The following is a 21,043-nucleotide window of genomic DNA, read 5'->3' on the forward strand; positions in this document are numbered from 1 at the left end:
TATTTTTTTGGACACCATGGTTAAATTATTTTTAACTACAGAAGACGGACCTAATCTAGTTTTTTCTGCTATTCCAATTAAATGCGTTCGTATAATATTCGAAACTTGGCTAAACAATCATAACATAAGGCATAATTCACTTGTTTGTACACGCAAATGCATGTTGAATTGGTCAATCAAGAATAGGTACCCAGAAAAAGAAAAAATTATTTTTGTTATAGAAAAAAGAGGAAAACCTTGGAAGAGAAAGCATAGATTAGTCAATGTAGATTCCAAAATGTGCTTCGTTGTTTGACCATCGCTTATTAAACAAGCATAATCCATGTTCCTCGCACAGATCTCCATATATATATTGTGTTGAATTCATTATCTATTTGGGGGTCTCAAAGAAAACTTAAATATTATGGTAAAATATTACTCCCTTCATTCACTTTTACTTGTCTATTATTTTTAAAAATAGATTTTCACTTTACCTTTAACATTATTTATTTATTCTCAAAATCATTTTTAAGACTTAATATTAATTATGAATTAATTTGAATAGTATGGTAAATGGTTATGTCTATTATTGTTTTTTAAAGGGTAACTTACACAAATTTCACTATTTTAAGAGCTAATGACTTAGATTCACGTTATAAGTTTCCAATATTACATTTTTTAAAATCATATTTTGGGTCTTAGATACATGGATTTGCCTCTTTCAGATACATGTATCCGAGATACACATATCAATTAATGTATCTAATTGAAAGTCATCAATTAAGGCGTGTGTCTAATTAAGGATATAATTGAAAATCATTAATTAAGGAGAAAATCACACTTGTAAAAAATTTAAAGGACATGACATATTTTTAATCAGATATACACTGATAAAAAACTAGATACATATAATCTTAACTCAATAATGTGTCAGACTCATCAATAATGTGGCAGCAATATTGTGGCAGATCATGCATAAATCTCTAGTAAATGCGTATATTTATTCAGATACGTATACACTTAATTAGATACACTGATAAAAATTATATACATATAATCTTAACTCAATATTATGTCAGATACATCGATAATCCAACTTGATCCAAAAAGTCCCTTTCTCATCTTCTTCCTCATTAAGGTTATCACAATTATTGCATAAACTTTCGTTCCATTTGCAGTAAATTACATACTATCTTTCTCTTTTATTCGTTAAAGTTGTTGCATTTTTGAATTCTCAAATCTGAGCGGATAGAAATATCGAGAATCATAGTGATAATTTTGATGTGTTTTTTCTAGCAACAATAAATGAATATTCTTCTCGTTTGGAGAGTCACTAACCGTGAAAGAAAACTAAAAAAGTTTTAAATCAATGGAGTTTTACCTTAGTTTTTAAAAATTACAAGACAAAACAAATTGAAATCTATCATAGATAACACATACCTCAAATTATTGTGTTGTTGTTTCAGATTTCAATTTTAAGCATTTAATGGTGGAATTGGAGATGGTTTAATTGTGCAGATAACTAATTTAGGCTAATTTTTAGGATATTTGTATCTAAATATATCTTCCTCAATATATGAACTAAACTCTTATTAGTGGTAATATATGTAATTATTTAAAAGAATAGGTAAGATTAGTATATACAACAGTGATGTATGTCTAATAAGATAATTTAGCCTCTTTTTTTTTCAATGAGCATTTCAAATCTAAATATGACAAGTAAAGTGAAAGAGAGAGTATTACAGGCAATGGGGCTTTAAAAAGAAGAAAAACTTTTCTCAAATCAACAAGCGAATATGAAGCTTCTAAAGGAAATGGTTATAAGCGAATTATAAATTTATCAATAAAATATCTAACAATGATTAAGTCTGAATAAAGCAACCATTGAAGAAAAAATTGAGATTTAGCAATAACTGGAAAGCCATTCCTCTCGTGTATCTTACATAAGTTTCAAGTGGGAAAAAAATCAATAAAAATGCAATATATGTAATGTATCAAAATTATATAAATAGTGTATCATATGTATATATAATGTATAATCATGTATCGAATATATATTGTTGGTTTATTTTTTCATTCCGGGCAAACTCAAATCTCTTCTAAACATTGTCAAATAATAGATATGAGCTCTCTCGATATTTCAAATCTTTTGATATATTATTCACTTGCAACGATTAGTGTTTGTGGCACATTGAATTTAAAATCAAGTATCGAAAAAGCTTTAACGACTATGGAGACTTTCAATCCACACCAACTTAAAATCTCCATTTAACAGTTCCAAATTTTTAGATACGATATCATCTCAATATTTTGAATTTTTTGATATATTATTCACTCGAAACACACATTTACAGCACGTCGAGTTTCAAAATCTAATTTTGAAGAAGCCTTTAATGAGTGAAACAACAATAAAAAAGGAAGAAGAAGAAGTAAGGAAAGAAGGAACGAAGGAAGAAAAAGAAGTAGCGAAGTGAGAAGCAGAGAGATGCACTTCGCCTCGAATAACCATTTTCGGTGATTAATGAAAATTGGATTATTTTGAATAAGATATTTTGATCCAATGGACATTTTGTCTAATTTTCTCTTTCAAGTGACTGTGGACTTTCCCGTTGATCCAGTATTGGTCCAATCCCCTTTCTTATATGAGTATTTTCACACAGATAGCCACTTTTGTGGCCTTTCATTTAGAAAATTAAACAAACCATATCAAGGGAACAAACCAAGTGGGCCGGTTTGGTCAGAAAATGAAAAAGTGAGGGCCCAAAAATCCTAACCACTACAATGGGCCGATAAGAGGGGATCGCGCCTAGCTGCTTTTTGTTCTTTTCTATTTCTACTCCTTTTTTCAATGTTAATTTTACGAGGCAAACGCTTACACATAATCTATTGTCTGTTTGTTCAAGATATTAGAGCTCAAGAACGTAAGGTGTCCCTGCTTTTTCAGGGTAAGAAGGGGTAGAGAAAATGTCTCGAGCCAATGTTCGAATACCAGACGCTAAGGCGCTGAAGCAATCCATGCCATACTCTTAGAAAAAGCTCGAACGATTTTCAGCAAGAGGGTACATGTACCCAAAATCGACACAGGTGGGTAGGTAGAGAATACCAGAGGTCCGGCTGGGTACTAACCAGACCAGGCCATGAGAATAAGAGGGTCCTTTCGAACAAAATCAAGACAAAGCAAAGAGGTCTTCGGATTGACTTATAAATTACTCCCTCTATTTCATATTTGTTGAATTTGTAAGGCAATGTACACATATTAAGAAAAACATTCAAGAATATATTTTGAACCATACTTTCTACTATTGTCCTTTGTAAAATCATAAATATAACTTTACAAGTAGTGTGATTTATCTCCTAAAAAATATAAAACTTTAATAAAGAAAGGGCAAATATGGAAAAAGTTTCAAAGATCTTGAACTTTGAATAATTCAATTACTTTGAACAATGAAAAATCCCTCAAAAATTCAATTAATATTGAATAGAGGGAGTACTTATAAGCTGTTTTCAGTTTTTTTGAGTGTTTGGCTGATAAACTTAAAGTCATTTTGTGCTTAAAATAAGCCCCTATAAGTAATTGAGTTTGTTTGTTTGAACTTATTTTAAACAACTTATAAGTTGAAAACAGCTTATAAGTCAAGAAAAATAAGTTGGGCTGCACCTATTTTTTTTAAAGCTATAAACAGTTTTCAACTTAAAAGTTACTTAAAAGAAGCTCATCCAAACAAGCTCTTAATCGCGGAGAATATTATAGTTATGATCGTGGAGTATAGTAATAGTAATAATAGTGTTTCAATTTTATTGTATTTGTGCGCTAGTTAAAGTAGTATAATGTTTGATTAAAGCTTATTAATAATTATAAGAAATCTCATGAGTTAAATGAAAATATCATCTGACAATCATTACTAATGTAAACTTGAAGAAGTGGGTCTCGAATTCAAAGTTGGTATTACTGGAAAAGTTTAACATTTACGATATGAATGAAGATTGATAATTAAATTATTTTTGTTTAAAAAAATATTCTCAATTTTTGAACACACGTGTCTGAAACTTCAATATTTGTTCAAAATTCAAATATATATTATTGAAATTTAGCTAAATTTTAGACGTGTATGTCAGAAATTGCATTACCAAGTTAAACTTCTAACGCGTAATTTGAAGTGGCTAAACATATAAAATTGTATAAATTTAAACCGTGGATTAAATGAGGTCCCAAATTCGTGTATGTATGAACTTTAGTTATATAGTTAGATTTAGATAATTTAGTTCTTTATTTATACTTGCCAAGTTTAATCTTCATGTTACAGTGTAGTGCACATGATTTTCTTTTGGAAATGAAATAGATATAATTCTCTAATGTCTCTTTAAGAATTTTCGGTAAAAAGAATTAGAACTACTTTCCTTAATATACCAGATGCCTAACCAATGTCATAAGGAAAATGTAAGCTTCTTTTCCTGAATGAGAAAAACAGTAACGAAAAGGAATGTTCATTTCCACGAGAAAGAAAAGCTGGTCACATTATTAATTAGTGAATAATAATTACAAGACAATACTCTTAATTAAGGCCAAACAAAATCAACACAAATTTTGGGAAGTTGTTCAAATTCCTCAACTAATTTGAAGTCACCGTTGAAATTAGTTGAGGAATTGTTGAATACCCTTTTGTTGGAATCTCCTTTGGCAGCCACAACACCACAAGAATTAGCAACTGAAGAAGAAGAAGAAGAAGGTGATGTTAAATAATCTGTATTTTCATGTCTAAGAAGCTCAGCTAACAAAAGTACAAGAGAAGCCATTTGATATCAATTTTTTTTTTCCTAATAAGAGATGTTTTCAAGATTTGGCTTTGTTTGAGACGATGAATTCAGGGCACACAATTCCTCATTTATAAGCAGGCAAAAGTAGGTGAAAAGTGGGCGGCCCAACGAAACTAACTTTTTATACTATTAATTATTCTCTCTCCATCTATCTTTATTTGTGTATTATATTAAATTAGTTATCCAATAAAAGATAATTTATCTTCTTGTAACAATTTTAAATTTAATATGTTTAAAGAATAATGTAATAATATTATTTTTATTATAAATTATTTTCTCAGGTGCATGTCAAATTAATAATGAACCGTTTTCTGTTGGGCAAAAGAGAACAACCGGTTTGACTTAAAATATTGTGTGATATTAATACAAGAAAACAAGGGGCAAACAAAAGCAGTTAGCTCAACACTGGGGCCTTGTGGGGGAGAGGGTGTATACCAAAAGAATTTAATTGTATTCGATATTTATATTAATTTAATAAAGATATGATATGTATTTTTAATATGTGGTTATTATTTAATTATAATTAATTTAATAATATATATTTGTCTTTAAATTATATTTATTTATATAAACTAATTATAATTTAGCACAAAATTAAATAAAAAGATTCAAACTATAAGCGTGGCAGTATATTGTTGACTACTTGCAACGACAAAATGAAAGTTTATAAATTTGAAATTTTGATAATTTAAAGTTATTATCTGTTAAATTAATAATTTATATACATATTTTAATAATTCTTAATATAAAATTAAATTAAAATGAAAACTAATAAATTCGACAAATGTGCTAGCTCCGACCTGTTGTTTTCTTATTTTTGTCAACAGTTTTGAGACTCCGGTTTTCATTTATGGACCGACAGCTGTTTCTGAAAAGCAAGTAAAAAACCACCAGCCTCTGCCGCTTGTTCTATTTTCAGTTATTTTTGTTGTAATTTTTACTTGTTTTTTTTTTAATACCATTTTCTTCGGCCAATTCGGGGAGGATCAGACATCGTTTTTGACTCAATTAAGCCTAATTGGGATTCCAAAAAAGTAAGCTTTACTTGGATTAATTTTGCAGATTTAATAACAAATATATAGCATGTTTAATAAATAAACAAACAATATCCCCCACTAAATATGGGATACATGTCGAGTCAAAAGTCAATTCTCTTCTCTTGAATACTTTCGAATTCTTCTATATTGAATTTTCTAATCTTTCGTTGATTATACAATTTCCTGCGGTTAACACGATTCTTCCTATTATTTTCTATTACATAATCGAATTCTCTTCGTATTTCTTCGATCATTAAAGTACAGATTGTTATAGAGATGAACACATCCATACTAGCTAGTATACCTAGAGGATTCCATCAATATTATAAATAAGAATTTGGCTAAAATAGGAAAGAAAGGTGTATAATAAGAATATGGCTACAAACTCAAAGAATTAAATTATGTATTCAGCCAAAAAATTTAAAGTAAAGTGTATATAAAAAATAAAATTAAGAAAAAAAAGGCGCGCGAGAGAGAGACTGGTTGATTTGGCTTGTTCTGTTAATGTGAGCAATTTTTTAGAAGAATTCCAGTTGAAGACGTTTGAGCCGAAGAATTATTGAAAACAGTCTTTCTTTTCCATGATAAAATTTGCATATGCTTTATCCTTTTCGCCCCGACTTATTCTGTTTAAAGAATCGTCGTTACTCTCTTGTATTTCACATCCTCCTTGAAAGATTTCCCGGCTAGTAGTCAATCTCTTTCGTCTCAATTTATTCATCTTTAATTTCAGAAGATATTTTTGGATATTTTGAACTGATAACTGTTGTGGCTTCAAACAAATAAAAGATTTTATATCTATATTCATACCAAATTATAAATTGAAAACAGAGGGGTACCTAATCCTCTGAACCAAGTAGTTCATTGATAAAATGAATTCCACTGTTAACCCTTATGAACTATAGAATTTGTATTCCAAAAGCTGCATAATTAAGCTCTCGTAAATTGATTTCATGTTACTCTGAAGCTACCATGACTCACCACAAAAATCTTGAGGAGCAACAATTCCATCATCTTTTCCATATAACCGAGAAAATCCTCAAATTAGGGGCCGGCAGTTGTGAACTCACATCGACACCTTATACTTCCCCACTTCACACTAGACCTTCGTCTACACTAGGGTTTGAACACTTAATAAACTAACGCGCATATCACCCACAATGCTCTTGTCATTAATAATACATCTCAGAATCAAATATATAATCAAAAGGTGTTTCTTTTCAAACATTGAAGTAAAAGAGAATCCTATCACAAAACTAGCCTTGATGAAAGGTCCATAATCATCAAAACCACAATAGGTGGGAGAAATGAAGCCGAACAAGTTTGCTAAGATGGTAAAAAACTCTCCAACAAGATACCTTCCCGTTTCTAATCTGATCGGACAGACACAAGAGGAAAGTAACCTCAAAAAGCTGTTGATATGAGAAAGCTCGAGATCTACAATTGGTTCAAGCAAATACCACTTTATTCCCAGACAACCTGGATGGCAATTAAAACAATCAGCAGCATATTCAAACGGGAAGAAAGAAGAGGATTACAAAGAAAAGAAAATTGACATTGTTCAAACAATCTCTCTGTAGTAATCCCAAATTACATTATAGAAACAAGAGTTTACCCTCAAAGAAAGGACTAGTTGAAGTGAAGATTTATATGGTTAAACCACCACTAGTAATAAGATTATATAGGCATTGAGTGCAACTACTCATTATTCAAATAAGGCACAGAAACGAAAAACCTGAGAACCGCAAGCAGTTTGATACAACCACCAAAAATATTCCACAAGGCCACAGGCGAAAGTGCAGACCTTAAGAATGAACACTGTAGCTACTTAGTTCAAGCAATAATCACTTTCAAAATCAAGTTACACAAGAACCTGAGGGAAGGAAGAGGGGAACAAGTACATGGACGCATATAGGAAGTGATCCACAAGACTCCTACTCAACATGCTCTTAACATGTGCATTTACAACTATTTGTCATACCTACTATAGCTCCAGCCCACAATTAGTGTCCACTGCATCAGCCCACAGGCAGTGCTCATTCACACATTCAGCAGGCTGCCCCAGCAACACACGACCCACAACAAAGCTGCTGTGCCTATAAGGTTGCTCAAACAAACTTACTAGAATTTCTAGTTCAGCCAGAGTGCTCTACAAATAGTTAGAAGTCCCTCAATTCAAGTATAAGTCCATCTATATGGGGAAAAAGGTACCAAATCCATCTTATTGCATATAGGTGTCTTGTAAAATCTTATTTGAAGCAATTTCATGTCACATCCTTTAAAGCACAAATATCCACAAGATGAATGTTTCAGAGATGTGAATTTTAAGATGAATGTGTTGGTCATAAAAGATTAGCTATCAGATATGTTCATATCTGCCAGAAGGTGCAAGTAGGCATATGGAGGACAAAGTGACAGAATCTTGCTTGAGATGGATAATCAACAAGTTAGGTAGGCTTCGACACTGTTTCTTAGATGTGAAAACGTGATGATTGAAGGTATTATAAGAGGAAGAGTTCGACATGAAGTCACATGGAAAGGAGTTGTCTTAGAAAATTTAGAATATCTAGGAGTCTAGGTAGATCTAGCAAAAAATAGAAAATAATGGAAGTTGAAAATCCATATAGGTGATACAATCTGAAGATTATGCTTACTAAAAGACTCTTAGTATGTTAAAAAATAGAGATGCAACGACTAGAGTATATTAGAGAACTCTAGTATTAGATTGGCTTCAGTAAGACATAGAGATATATTTACCCAAACAGCGCATTTATGTAATTAAAGTTTCATAAAGCCAACTCCAACTAACATGGGATTCACGTGTAGCTGAAATTTCTTGTCAAATCTTGTAACTAGGCACTTCTTTTTCCATAAATAGGGGGTGAAGTAGTTGAAAGCAAGCAGGAGTCTTTTATTATCTTTCTCAAAAAGTGTTTTGTAGTCTTACTCAAAAAAAAAAGTCTTGTATAGTTGTTACCCCTATGCAACGTCCACTTTTATCATGAAGTGTCCTGTTCTCCCCAATACAGACCCCCCCCCTACAGTGAGATCGACACCAAGGTGTTTCAACTTTCAATTTTCCCAAGGCTCTCCAGTCTTCTATAATCTCATTTACAAATTTAATGATTCAATTTCTTCCTTTTAAGAGACTTCACACTCTTGGAGGCAAACGAGTATGAAAATATCCTCAGATACTAAACAAATAAATAGGCAATTATATGGCTTAAAAGTCAATCAAGTCTAGTTCACAAACCCACATTATAGCAAATTCATGAAAAAGAAGAAAATATCAATGTTATCAAGAAGATTACTTATTTAGCTCTAACAAATGGTTCTTAGGACAAATGATAAAGGGTCTATACAATCCACTTCGAACTATATGTATGGGATATGGATGGTCAATTTTTACACCCTCTTCAAAAGAAACAACATTATACACGAGAAATCATTGTACTAAGAATTGCACGTGTGAAAATCATTAAGAAAGTAAGTGAATTAGAGGCATACCATAAGAAACAATCACTCTAAAACTACAAAGGCAGAAAATTAATATAGCAAATATTCTTAAAACTAGAAGGGCGGGAGATTAATATAGAGAGTAAGAATTATCATGCAAGTGCAGTATCAGATTACCCTATGCAGCTTCAGTGCTAATCTCCTTTTCCTCTACTTCATTTGCAGCAGCATTAGCCTCCGCACCTTGTGCATCCTCTGTAGGAGGCTGAACCTGTTCATCTTCTGGCAATGGCTCCTCAACATAGTCATTCTCAAATGCATCTGGAGGGACCTCGTAAATTCTAACTTGAGGTTTGGTTGGGTCCTTAACAAGCACATATTTCCCTTCATTCAACTTCATACACAAGTCCACAATACTTTTCACAATACCCCACATGTTTGATGTGTTCAAATTAATTTGTGTAGCAAAGTCCTTAGGCTTATATCCTACAACAGCTAATATCACATGGTTAAAATGATCCCTAGGATGAACTCTTGATACATAACCCAACTTCATCATATCAGCATTAGCTAACAGTGCTTGTGCAGTCCATTTCGCAAGTTTATTAGCATTGTTCTTCAACTCAGTAGCTAACACTGCACCCCTTTGTGTCTCCAACTTCTGCCTCCAATCAACCCCAGAGTACTTTGGATCAAACTCATTCAAGGCATTCAGAGTCAGGAATGATCTCTGATTGTTCACTTCAGCCACACTCTGCACTTCACATCGTGCCACCAAATATGTATCATCATCCAACTTCCACCTCCTGTATCTGTAACCCACTGATGCCACCTCTTCGCCTTCAGTTGCAAACGGGTTTGGTTCATCATAACTCAACTTCTTGCCATCTCTAATCAGAACCTGTTGAGAGAAATTCTGATTTATATAAGCAGCCTCAACGCTTAAAGAATAAGCTGAATTGATATCATCCTTCACATCGGGCAATGGTTCTTGCGAAGTTTCATGCACAGAAAGCAAATCTAGCTGTGACCCATCACGCTTGTCAAAAAACAACTTATTCCCAACACGCTGAACTACAATATCCCATGAGTAAACAGACCTAGGAGCACACATCAAAGTAGACAAGATTGTATCTGTCGCAAAAACAGTAGCTTTATCCTCATTAGCCAAACGGCGGATAACAGGATCATCAGTAGTAGTAATTTTGAAGAAATTCCTGTTCTTGAACCTCTCCAGACGACGTTCGTTCTTTGGAGTAATACGATCGTAGGACCGGTCGTAAAACTCAAGGCCACCGCAGATTAGCAGGTCTTCAGGCTCTGGAACGGAGAACGAAAGCTTTGAGAAGGTAGAAAAGGGGATCTGATCAAGCATATTCCATTCGGGCTGAATATCAACTGATGACTTGAACACCGCAGATTCTCTTCTCTGGCCAGCATTGGTGCCTGAACGATTGAGATTATACAATCTGTCCCGACGGGCTCTTTCTTTCTCTTGCTCACGCTTTTTGGCCTCGACTTCCTCGTCGCGGCGCTGGGGAAGCTGAGAACGGTTATGATGAGGATTGAACCGCCACCTAGGGTTAAATTTCGGACGATGTTGTCCATGGTGATGGGACTTAGCAGCAGTATCGACGAGACGGAAAGATGAATCTTCGTCGGCGGCGAGTGTAGCGAAGGAGTCATCACCTGAGAAGTCGAAAGCGGAATCAGTAGGGTTTTGCTTGGAGTTGGATCCAGGTCGGTTTGAGATAGACCGAGTCCAGTCAGCGATCCGGCCGAGCTTGTCGGAGCGGGAGAAAGGAGCAAAAGGGGCGTTAGAGATTTGGTTTGTAACGGAGACAGAGGAATCCGGTGGACCCCATCCGTCGGAATTGAACGGTACGGAGCCAAGATCAAAACCTACCATTGTTGATGTGGATAATAACTTTCCGGCGGCTTTCTGGATTATGAAGAAACGAAGCAGAGAGTAGAACTATGAAGAAAGTTGATAAAACCCTAGCTCTAAAAGAGGCTTATATAACTTTGAGAGACAGGTCCCTAATGAATATGTAAAGTTCGATATAGCCCTTGATTTTACATGATTTCCAACTTGCTTTGTGTTTTGTTTATGGAGGAGGATTTGGTTTCACTAACAAAACTTATACTAATAATGAATTAATAATCACTAAAAAACATTATATGTTTGTTAAGAAAATGTTTAGTTTATCAAATAAAAAAAAGAAGATATATCGTGTGTAATTATTTATGTATAATTTTTTCTTATTATTAACCTAAATAAAAATATGAAATTAAAGTTATTTTGATATTCCATATATTTTATTCCCGTAGAGTTCATTCACATGCATTATTATTGGTAGGCTTTGAAACGCCATAAAATATATCAAAATTGCAATAAAAATTATATGATATAATCCAAATTGCAACATAAATTATTTATGTATACCAAAAACGATTTGCCTATTAAATGTAGTAGTATTAAAATATACTTTGTCTTGTATTAGAGTATTTTTCTAATTTCAATAAATAAATTGTTCCTGAAAGTAATAGCAGAGGTGGATCTATATAAGAGAATACGGATTCTCAAAAACTAAGTAAACTTTTTCCAATTCTTATAATTATATTGAAAATTTATTAAAAAAAAATATGTAAGTGTTTTAAGCTAAGAACTCAATAATAAGTAAGATGATTGATTCAGTGGCAAAAACCATTCTGTTCCAATGACGTCCAATTCCTAGGAGGCCTTATAGCTAACCCCAGGTGATCAGACTGCGGGATTGACTCCTCTATGGGTAACTTTTACTTCTTAAACTCATTTTTATTTTTTAAAAATATTTTAGACATCAATAAATTTAAAACTTTAAATTCACCTCTATGATAGAGAACTTTGTATCTTGTTTTGAGCCATCAATAAATAACAAAATAGATTGAGATTATATGTAATTGATTGGAAAAAATAGTCAACTTCATATTTAGGAAAAATTGTCTATGAAGCTATTGTGGTCTGATTTATTTGTCGTCCTACCATAATATCTACCATCTAATGATTATTTTTCATAGTTAATTTATTAGGCGGTGATTTTATATTAATCGAGCTATAAAGATGAGTATCGAATATTATTAAAGCCAACTGAAGTGTGTATAGTCCAGCTGAACATTAGTTGAAAAATAGTTAGTTATAACTAACTCGACACTCAACTCACACTGTTAGGAGTGAGTTTGTTATTAGGAGTTAGTTAGAGCAAAGTTAGAGAAAGTTGTTACTTACAACAGCTAATAGAATGAATTATACAAATAGTTCTTACTAGCAGCTTCAGCCATTAATGAAATGAACTACTTTTTCTTCTCTAATCAAATTCTCTCTAAGATTAATGTAGCTTAGCTTGTTCTATGAAGTTTCATGGATAAATACTAACATGGTATCAGAGCAACGATCATGAAGAACTAATCTACGAAGAAGAAAAAAAAGAAAAAAAAAAGACAGAAGTTAATGTTGTGAAGCTCTGAAAAAAAGGCTTTTACAGTCGAGCATCAATGGCAGAAAATGAAGTAACAAAATTGAATCATAATCATACTCTTTTTCTCCAGACATCTGATACACCTGGAGTTGTTCTTATTTCAACTAAACTGATAGGACCAGAAAATTATGCATTATAGAGTCGGTCGATGAAATTAGCTCTCAAAGGGAAAGAAAAGCTTGAATTCGTTACTGGATCACGTGCAAAAGGAGATTACAAAGGAATGTTAGAGGAATAATAGGAAAAATACAATGCAATAATGTTATCTTGGATTGCAAACACTATTCAAAGTGAGTTATTGCCAGAAATCATGTATGCTTCAAATGCGACAAAAGTGTGGATAGATTTTGAAGAGAGATTTTACAGGTCAGATCTCACAAGGACTTACCATTTATGGTCTGAAATTGCATCTTTGAAATAAGGTATTGACTCTGCTACTTCATATTTCTCAAAATTAAAGAATTTGTGGTCTGAATTAGATGTGATGATTCCATCATCTAGATGTAATTGTAAAAGTTCAGCTCTCTATGTGGAGTATTTGAAGTCTCACGGATTACTTCAATTTTTGATGGGATTGAATGAAAGTTTTGAAAATATTAGAAGCAGTATTTTAGCTAGAAAACCTATAGTAACTGTGAATGAGGCATATGATGTGGCAGCACAAGAAGAAAGCAAAAGAGCACTGGGAGTTATAGACAAAACAAGGGATGCATTGATACTTCTTGCAAGTAGATCTCAGAAATACAAGTCAAATCCTAAGAAATTTGTACCACCTGGTACAGTTTGTGATCATTGTGGGTTCAAAGATCATTTTAAGGCTAATTGTTATAGGTTGGTTAGTTATCCACCAAATTTCAAAAGTTGCAGATGGTTTTAAGCATAATTTCAAACCTGTAAATGCACATCTTACAAATAATGCTAATGATTTTATCAATTCTAGAAGATGTACAGAGAATCAGATGTCACCAACATATATGTCACTAACTCAGTATCAGAATCTAGTTGATAAACAGGATAAAACAAGAACATTAGATTGTGTTGCTAACATATGAAGTATCATTTTCTTGATCTTCAAATCTAGTGAGGTTTATGAGTAGATAGTTGATAGTGAAGCTACTCATCATATAACACCTAATGAAGTTTTACTAACTACCATTAGAAGACTAAAAGATAGTGATTCTAGTGGTGTACAAGCCCTAACAGGTAGCAGATGTGATATCAGTGGCACAAAAACCACAAGCATCTTTGAAGGCAATGAACTTAAGAATGTCTTATATGTTCCAAACTTCAAGTTCAATCTACTGACTGTCTCCAAACTAACCAAGGAACTTTCTTGTTCAGTTTTATTTTTCCCTGATTTCTATGTATATCAGAAACTCTTCAATGGCTAGATATTGGGGATTGGTAGGAAGAAAAAAGGTCTGTACATACTAAAGAAATCAATGAAGTCCACAATAAATAGCGTAATTACTGAGAATAAAAATGTAGATGCAAAGCTATGGCACTTGAGGCTAGGACATGCATCACTGGGAGTATTACAGCATATTCAATCATTAAAGCACTTCTCAAATAAAAGTGTTCAACATAATTGTGTGATATGCCCTTTAGCAAAGCAATGTAGATTGAAATTCCCAGTTAGTAGCACTAATACATCTAGACCTTTTGAATTGATTCATGTTGATGTATGGAGTCCATATAACAAGCCTACTTATAATAGGAAGAACTATTTTGTGACTATAGTAGATGATCATAGCAGGTACACATGGATATGCTGGACCAGTTCTAAAAATAAAGTCATTGTAGTGCTGAAAGATTTCATTGTTTTAATAAATACTCAATTTGCCTTGTTTGTAAAAACACCGAGATCTGATAATTGATCAGAATTTTTCAACTCTTCAATTACTGATTTACTTGCATCTCATGAAATTATACACCAAAGTAGTTGTGTTTATACTCCTCGACAGAATGGGACAGTGAAGAAAAAACATAGACACATTCTAGGGGTAGCTAGAGCAATAAGATTTCGGAATTTATTGCCTATGCATTTCTGGAAGGAATGTGTTAGAACTACAGTATATTTGATCAATAAACTTTCCAGTGATGTGCTTGGAGGAAAGATACCTTATGAGATGCTACATAAGAAATCACTTAGTCTTGATCATTTGAGAGTGTTTAATTGCTTATGCTATGCAACTAGACTTCCAAAAGGGGATAAATTTAAACCTAGAGCTAGAAATATAGTGTTTTTAGGATATTCAGAAACTCAAAAGTGGTATAGACTTTATGATTGAATTGACAAAGTTTTCTTTGTAAGCAGAGATGTCTCATTTAGAGAACATGTTTTTCCTTATCATAAAGAAAGCTCAGAAGTTTATCTTGACATTTTCAGTTAGTTACTTCAACGGACTCAAATCCTTCCTCTAGCTGTGATAAGCCTATTGTGTTGGATCAGTCAATAGAGGTGGCTAATGATGGAGATCCTCACCTTGAATGCAATATTGACCATAGTTCAACCACTAGTATTTTTTCTGATACAACCATTGAAGAATCAAATCATGCAAAATATTCAAATAAAATATGTTTAGAAGAGGCACCACCGGTGGATCATGATTCTATTCCATTGGAGGTCCAGGCAGCAAAGCATACTAGACAGCATACCAAGCCAACCAGGAGAACTAAGCAGCCCACTTGGCTCAATGATTATATCACTACTTCATAATCTTCTAAACCATCTGCTAGTTGTTCGAATCCTATTTCAGATTACATAGGCTACTCTCATTTGTCCTCACCTTACCAAGCTTACTTAAAGTGCTTTTTCTTTATTAGACAAATGAATTACAACAATGACAAATGAGATATATGCCTTAGAAAGTAATCACACTTGGAAAGTAGTTGACTTACCCCATGACAAGCAAGTTATTGGTTCAAAATGGATTTTTAAAATAAAATACAAATTAGATGACACGTAGATAAGTACAAAACTAGACTAGTAGCTAAGGGCTATGATCAGAAAGAAGGTTTGGATTATCATGAGACATTCTCTCCAAAAATGGTGACAGTAAGAACTGTTATCTGTATTGCAGCTTCCAATGATTGGCCTTTGAGGCAAATGGATGTTAAAAATATTTTCCTACAAGGTGATCTTAATGAAGATGTTTATATGTCTTTACCTCGGGATTTCACAAGCAGGGGGAGACAAGGGTGTGTAAGCTTGTGAAATCTTTATATGGTTTGAATCAAGCTTCCATACAATGGAACATAAAGTTATCCACAGCCTTGATAGAAGTAGGGTATACACATAGCTCACATGATCATTCTTCGTTCACCAAATATGTAGACAAGGATATTGTAATAATCTTGGTATATGTTGGTGATTTGCTGATCACAGAAAATAGTCAACAGATGATAGATGAAGCTCAAAGGACTTTACATAGAAAGTTCAAAGTAAAATATTCAGGAAAACTCAGATATTTTCTAGGAATTGAAGTGTTGAGATCAGAAAAAAAATCTTACTTAATCAAAGATAGTATACATTAGAGTTGCTTTCCATAGTAGGATTTAGTGGTGCCGAACCAACTTCTACTCCTACGGAGATAAATATGAAACTCACTACAGTAGAGTATGATTCAGTAGTTGGTAAAACTGATGATCCCATTTTGGATGATATTCACAGTTATCAACAACTAATTGGAAAGTTGATTTATTTGACAATAATTAGGCCCAACATATATTTTGCAGTCCAAGTTCTTAGATAAGTCATGCAAAAGCCAAAAAGATCACACTAGGATGCAACTTTAAGAGTCCTTAGATACTTGAAGAAATCACCAGGACAAAGAGTGTTACTAAAGATAGGTTCAATCACTACACTAATAGCCTTTTGTGATTCAGACTGGGCAGACTGTCCTAACACCAGAAGATCAGTGATAGGTTATGTGATACAACTTGTTGAATCATTAATCTCATGGAAATTCAAGAAGCAGCATACAGTAAATAGAAGATCAGCAGAAGCTGAATATAGAAGCATGGCAGAAGCAGTAGCAGAGATCATTTGGTTAGTAGGATTGCTCAAAGAACTCAAAGTGGAGGTCACTACTCCAGTTAGACTTTGTTGTGATAGTAAAACAACTATGCAGATTGCCTCTAATCCAATCTTTTATGAAATAACTAATCACATAGAAATTGATTGTCATTTTGTGAGGAAAAAAATCAAAGATGGTTTGATCAAGACAAAATATGTTGGGACCAAGTTTCAGTTAGTAGATTTGCTTACAAAGCGACTGGGACTAGCATAACATCAGATTTTTATTGCCAAGCTAGGAGTTCTTAATGTCTTTCATCCTAGCTTGAGAGGGAGTATTAAATCCAATTGAAGTGTGTATAGTCCCGATGGACATTAGCTGAAAAATGGTTAGTTATAACTAACTCGACACCCAACTCACACTGTTAGAAGTGAGTTTGTTATTAGGAATTAGTTAGAGCAAAGTTAGTTAGAGTAAGTTGTTACTTACAATAATTTACAGAATGAATTGTATAAATAGCTCTTACTAACACTTTTAACCATTAATGAAATGAATCACCTCTTCTTCTTTTCTAATCAAATTCTCTCTAACATCGATGTAGCTTAGCTTGTTCTATGAAGTTTCGTGGATAGATTCTAACAAATATGAGATGAGCAACTAAAAATATTGTAATAGCAAGCCCAATTGGGTCAAAGTTGAACCTTCGGTTAAGATATATTTGTTTTTTTCTTTTTGGAGAAATGCATTATATATTATTTTTTTTATTTTAATTTATTTGTCTGATTCTAACTTGAGACAAAGTTTAAAAAATAAAAAAAGATTTTGAATCCCGTGATTTTAAACTACATATGTGTAAAGTTGAAAATCAAGAGTTATGAAAAAAAACTTATTAAAGTGGACTAAAAATAAAAAGTAATAGAAATAAATTTAAATGAAGAAAGTATATAGATTTGGTTTCTTGTTTGTAAATTTTACCTAAATCTCATAGTGATTCTTCCCCATTACACTCTATCACTACTCTTTTAAAAATTATCCAAAATCCATTCTTTTTTGTCACTTTCGAATATAGCACGTATGTTATGATACATCACGTAAAATGATGTATGCGGCATCCTGATACATCACGTAAATAATGTATCCGACCGATACACTGCGTAAAGTGATATATTTGACGTTCTGATACATCATGTAAAGTGATGTATTCGACTGATACATCGCGTACAATGATATATCAAAGAATAGGAGAGAGTAGAAATTTTTGTAATTTTTTCAAATGATAGAAAATTTTAGAGAATATAATAAAATAAATTGTGTATTTAGATAATTTTTTCTTCTTGTTTTTATCAATTTATTTGGTTTGCCATAACAAAGACCCGGACACAATGTCCAAATATAAAGCCCAACTAGCGACATATGGGTTGAATCCATTTGAATTGTTGGGCCATGTTCCTTTTTGGGTCCAACAAAATAAAAATTGCAATTATCATTATTTTATCATCAATCTTGGGTGAAAAAGGTGGATAGTGCTAAGCTACGAGAAAATAGCCAAATGCCCCCTCAATTTATTACCGAATTTTCAATTACACACTTATATTTTATGGGGGTCTTATTATCCTCCCGATTTTTTTTTAAAAAACAGAATATATCACCCTAAAACTAGACAATCATATTCTTAATATGTAGTGATGTACACTCGCTGTCAGTTGTCATTTTAAATTTTTTATATTTATTTTTCTCTCTTTGTCCAATTTTTCATTACTTACAAAGAGATCTTTATTCTTATTTTATGTTTTTCTCTCTTTTGTTTTTCATTCTCTTCTTCATTTTTATTTTTTTATCACTTTATACCATCCTTCGAGCACCTTAACGAGTTTAATTACCCGTCTCTTTTAATTTTTTTTATTTTGTTCCTTCTGTGTCTTCATCACACCAAATTTACAATACTTTATTTACAAGTTGCCGATGGTTAAATTCTTGGGCCTTCACCAAACAATAATACAAATTGAAGATAAGATCTGAAGTTGATGAATGTTACTGACCCAAAATTTATATAGAATAACGAAAAGAAAAGAGAAAAAAATTGCATTGAATTTTTTTTTCGGCGTAGATTAATGGTGTTGATTTTGATCTAATATGAGATTGATTAAATAAAATAAAAATGGATGAAGACCCATATCATATACCCCATAACTCATTTTTAGCTTACTTTATGAAATTTTTGATCAAAAAAATTGTTTTTCAATCATGGTGGTTTTAATTGACTAAATTTCTTTGATAACTTTTTTTAAAAAAAGACTTTAGTAATTAAATGAATTTTATGATGGAAGGTGTTCAATAAATTTATTCTTTTTTTATTTGTTTTCTATTCTTTCTTCTTCTGATTTTTTTGTCTCTTTTCTGTGCAATTTTTTTTGGAGCATAGAAACTAATGACGATTTGATTTTTTCGATAACATGAGTAATTATTTCAATAATTATTTGATGATTTTAATAGTGATTTGTAGTGTTAGTTGTGGATAATGGTAAGGCTAATCACGAAGAAATTATTACAAGATGATGAATTGATAGGGCTGTTGTTGTGGTGGTGGTTCAAGGTGGAGGAGATGGTAGTGGTGAGTGTTGAGTTGAGGAGAAAGAGAGGACAAAAAGAAAAAAAGACCGGAAGGAGAAGAAAATAAAAGAAAAAAGTAAAAAAAAATATGTTTAACAAAAAGTCAAATATTCTTATAAAAATATTTTATAAAAAATTAAAAGTAAGATGAAAAATAAGGACAAAAGGAAAAAATAAAGTTTTAAGATTTATTTTTGGTCTTCACTCTCTCAAAAAGAGTGAAATACACTCATCTTGCCACATAAACATTTAGGGAGGTGATAATTTTAATTTTAAATAGTTCAAAAAGATGATAGGACCCCCGTGAAGATTGAGTGTGTAGTTGAAAATCTGGTTATAGTTCGGAGAGGCTTTTGGCTATTTTCTCGCTAAGTTACAAGTGCATTACATAACTAATCAAATTTCATATGATTTGAAAACTATAGTCTCAAGTATATTCTCATGTCCAAAACTTAGCATTGTCTTTAGCAAATCAGAATCCTAGACACAAGTTGATATATAATTCAAGCTGCTACGTTATATTATGTGTGTTTATTAATCTTTTTATTTTCTGGCCTTGGTCTATAAGAACCTAATAGACTTTTGATCCACATTATTATAATATAAATATAATCAACCAACTAAGAAAATGGCGTAACGTTTTTGTGGAAATTCTCATTCCATGGCTTTCTCTAATTTCTTCTTTTCTGGTTTTATGTTTTTTCTGCATAAATGTGTATAGTAAGTACATAAATGTTTCTCGTATAACTATTTTGTAGTACAACTTAACCAAAACCGTCACCCTTTACCAATATCCTTTTTCTTTTTCCCTTTTTAGGTACATAAATAATTCCTCTTAATTACTATATCTCCTAATACATTTAGAGCCTCTTTTGATATAGAGTATGAAGATAATACCATTTATTTATAAATAAATTTTATATATATATATATATATATAAATTAATTAAAAACATTTATAACTAACAAGAAATAGTTAATTTTCAGTATATATGTAACAACTTGTTTAATATACAAACTAACTGATTTTATTTATGAAATTGGTGATAGTAAAATCAAGTAAAAAAGTTCTCCTTTTTTCCCTTTACATCATTTAATCTAAAGTCACTAAATTAAAAGTGTTAAGTACCATTCTGCAAAAGAGAAGAAAATTGATTACACAATACTTAGAAAAGGCAATCTATACGTATAAAAGTGGAATGTGTAGAAGAGAAAAGATTATCAAAAAGAAATCTTATTAGATGCTCATTTTAGAACCACAAATACTAATTGTACATATAATTTCACCACCAAAACACGAAAAGCGGAATTAAAATAAGAGTATAATATTAACTTATCAAGTAAACAATCGATTAGAGAGTGAAAACCTGAAAAGACCACTATAGGAGAGATAAAGTCGGAATTTTAATTTTATGGGTTTTGAATTTTATAACGATAATTTCAATTATTAATAACTAAGCTCTAAACTCAATATTTTTATATATTTAATAAACTTCTTAATACAATTTTACTTTTTGAGAAAAGTTACTAGGTTCAACCGAATCCGTACCTAACTTCTAGGTCCAGCAAGTGGTGGAGCCATCTTGTGATTAGGGGGTTCATTATAACC

At 32.2% G+C, this 21,043-nt stretch overlaps 1 protein-coding gene across 1 annotated transcript; it reads right to left on the reverse strand.

Annotated features, from left to right (window-relative positions):
- Window positions 1-6,982: 6,982 nt before the first annotated feature.
- Window positions 6,983-11,284, reverse strand: LOC129872211 (eukaryotic translation initiation factor 3 subunit D-like). Its single transcript, XM_055947111.1, has 2 exons — window positions 9,465-11,284; window positions 6,983-7,310 (listed from the first exon to the last, which is right to left on the reverse strand). The coding sequence occupies exon 1, from the start codon at window positions 11,194-11,196 to the stop codon at window positions 9,466-9,468; it is 1,731 nt and encodes a 576-aa protein (XP_055803086.1). The 5' UTR covers window positions 11,197-11,284; the 3' UTR covers window positions 6,983-7,310; window position 9,465.
- Window positions 11,285-21,043: the final 9,759 nt, after the last annotated feature.

This window comes from Solanum dulcamara, chromosome 11, assembly GCF_947179165.1.
Source record: "Solanum dulcamara chromosome 11, daSolDulc1.2, whole genome shotgun sequence".
Classification (NCBI taxonomy): Eukaryota; Viridiplantae; Streptophyta; class Magnoliopsida; order Solanales; family Solanaceae; genus Solanum; species Solanum dulcamara.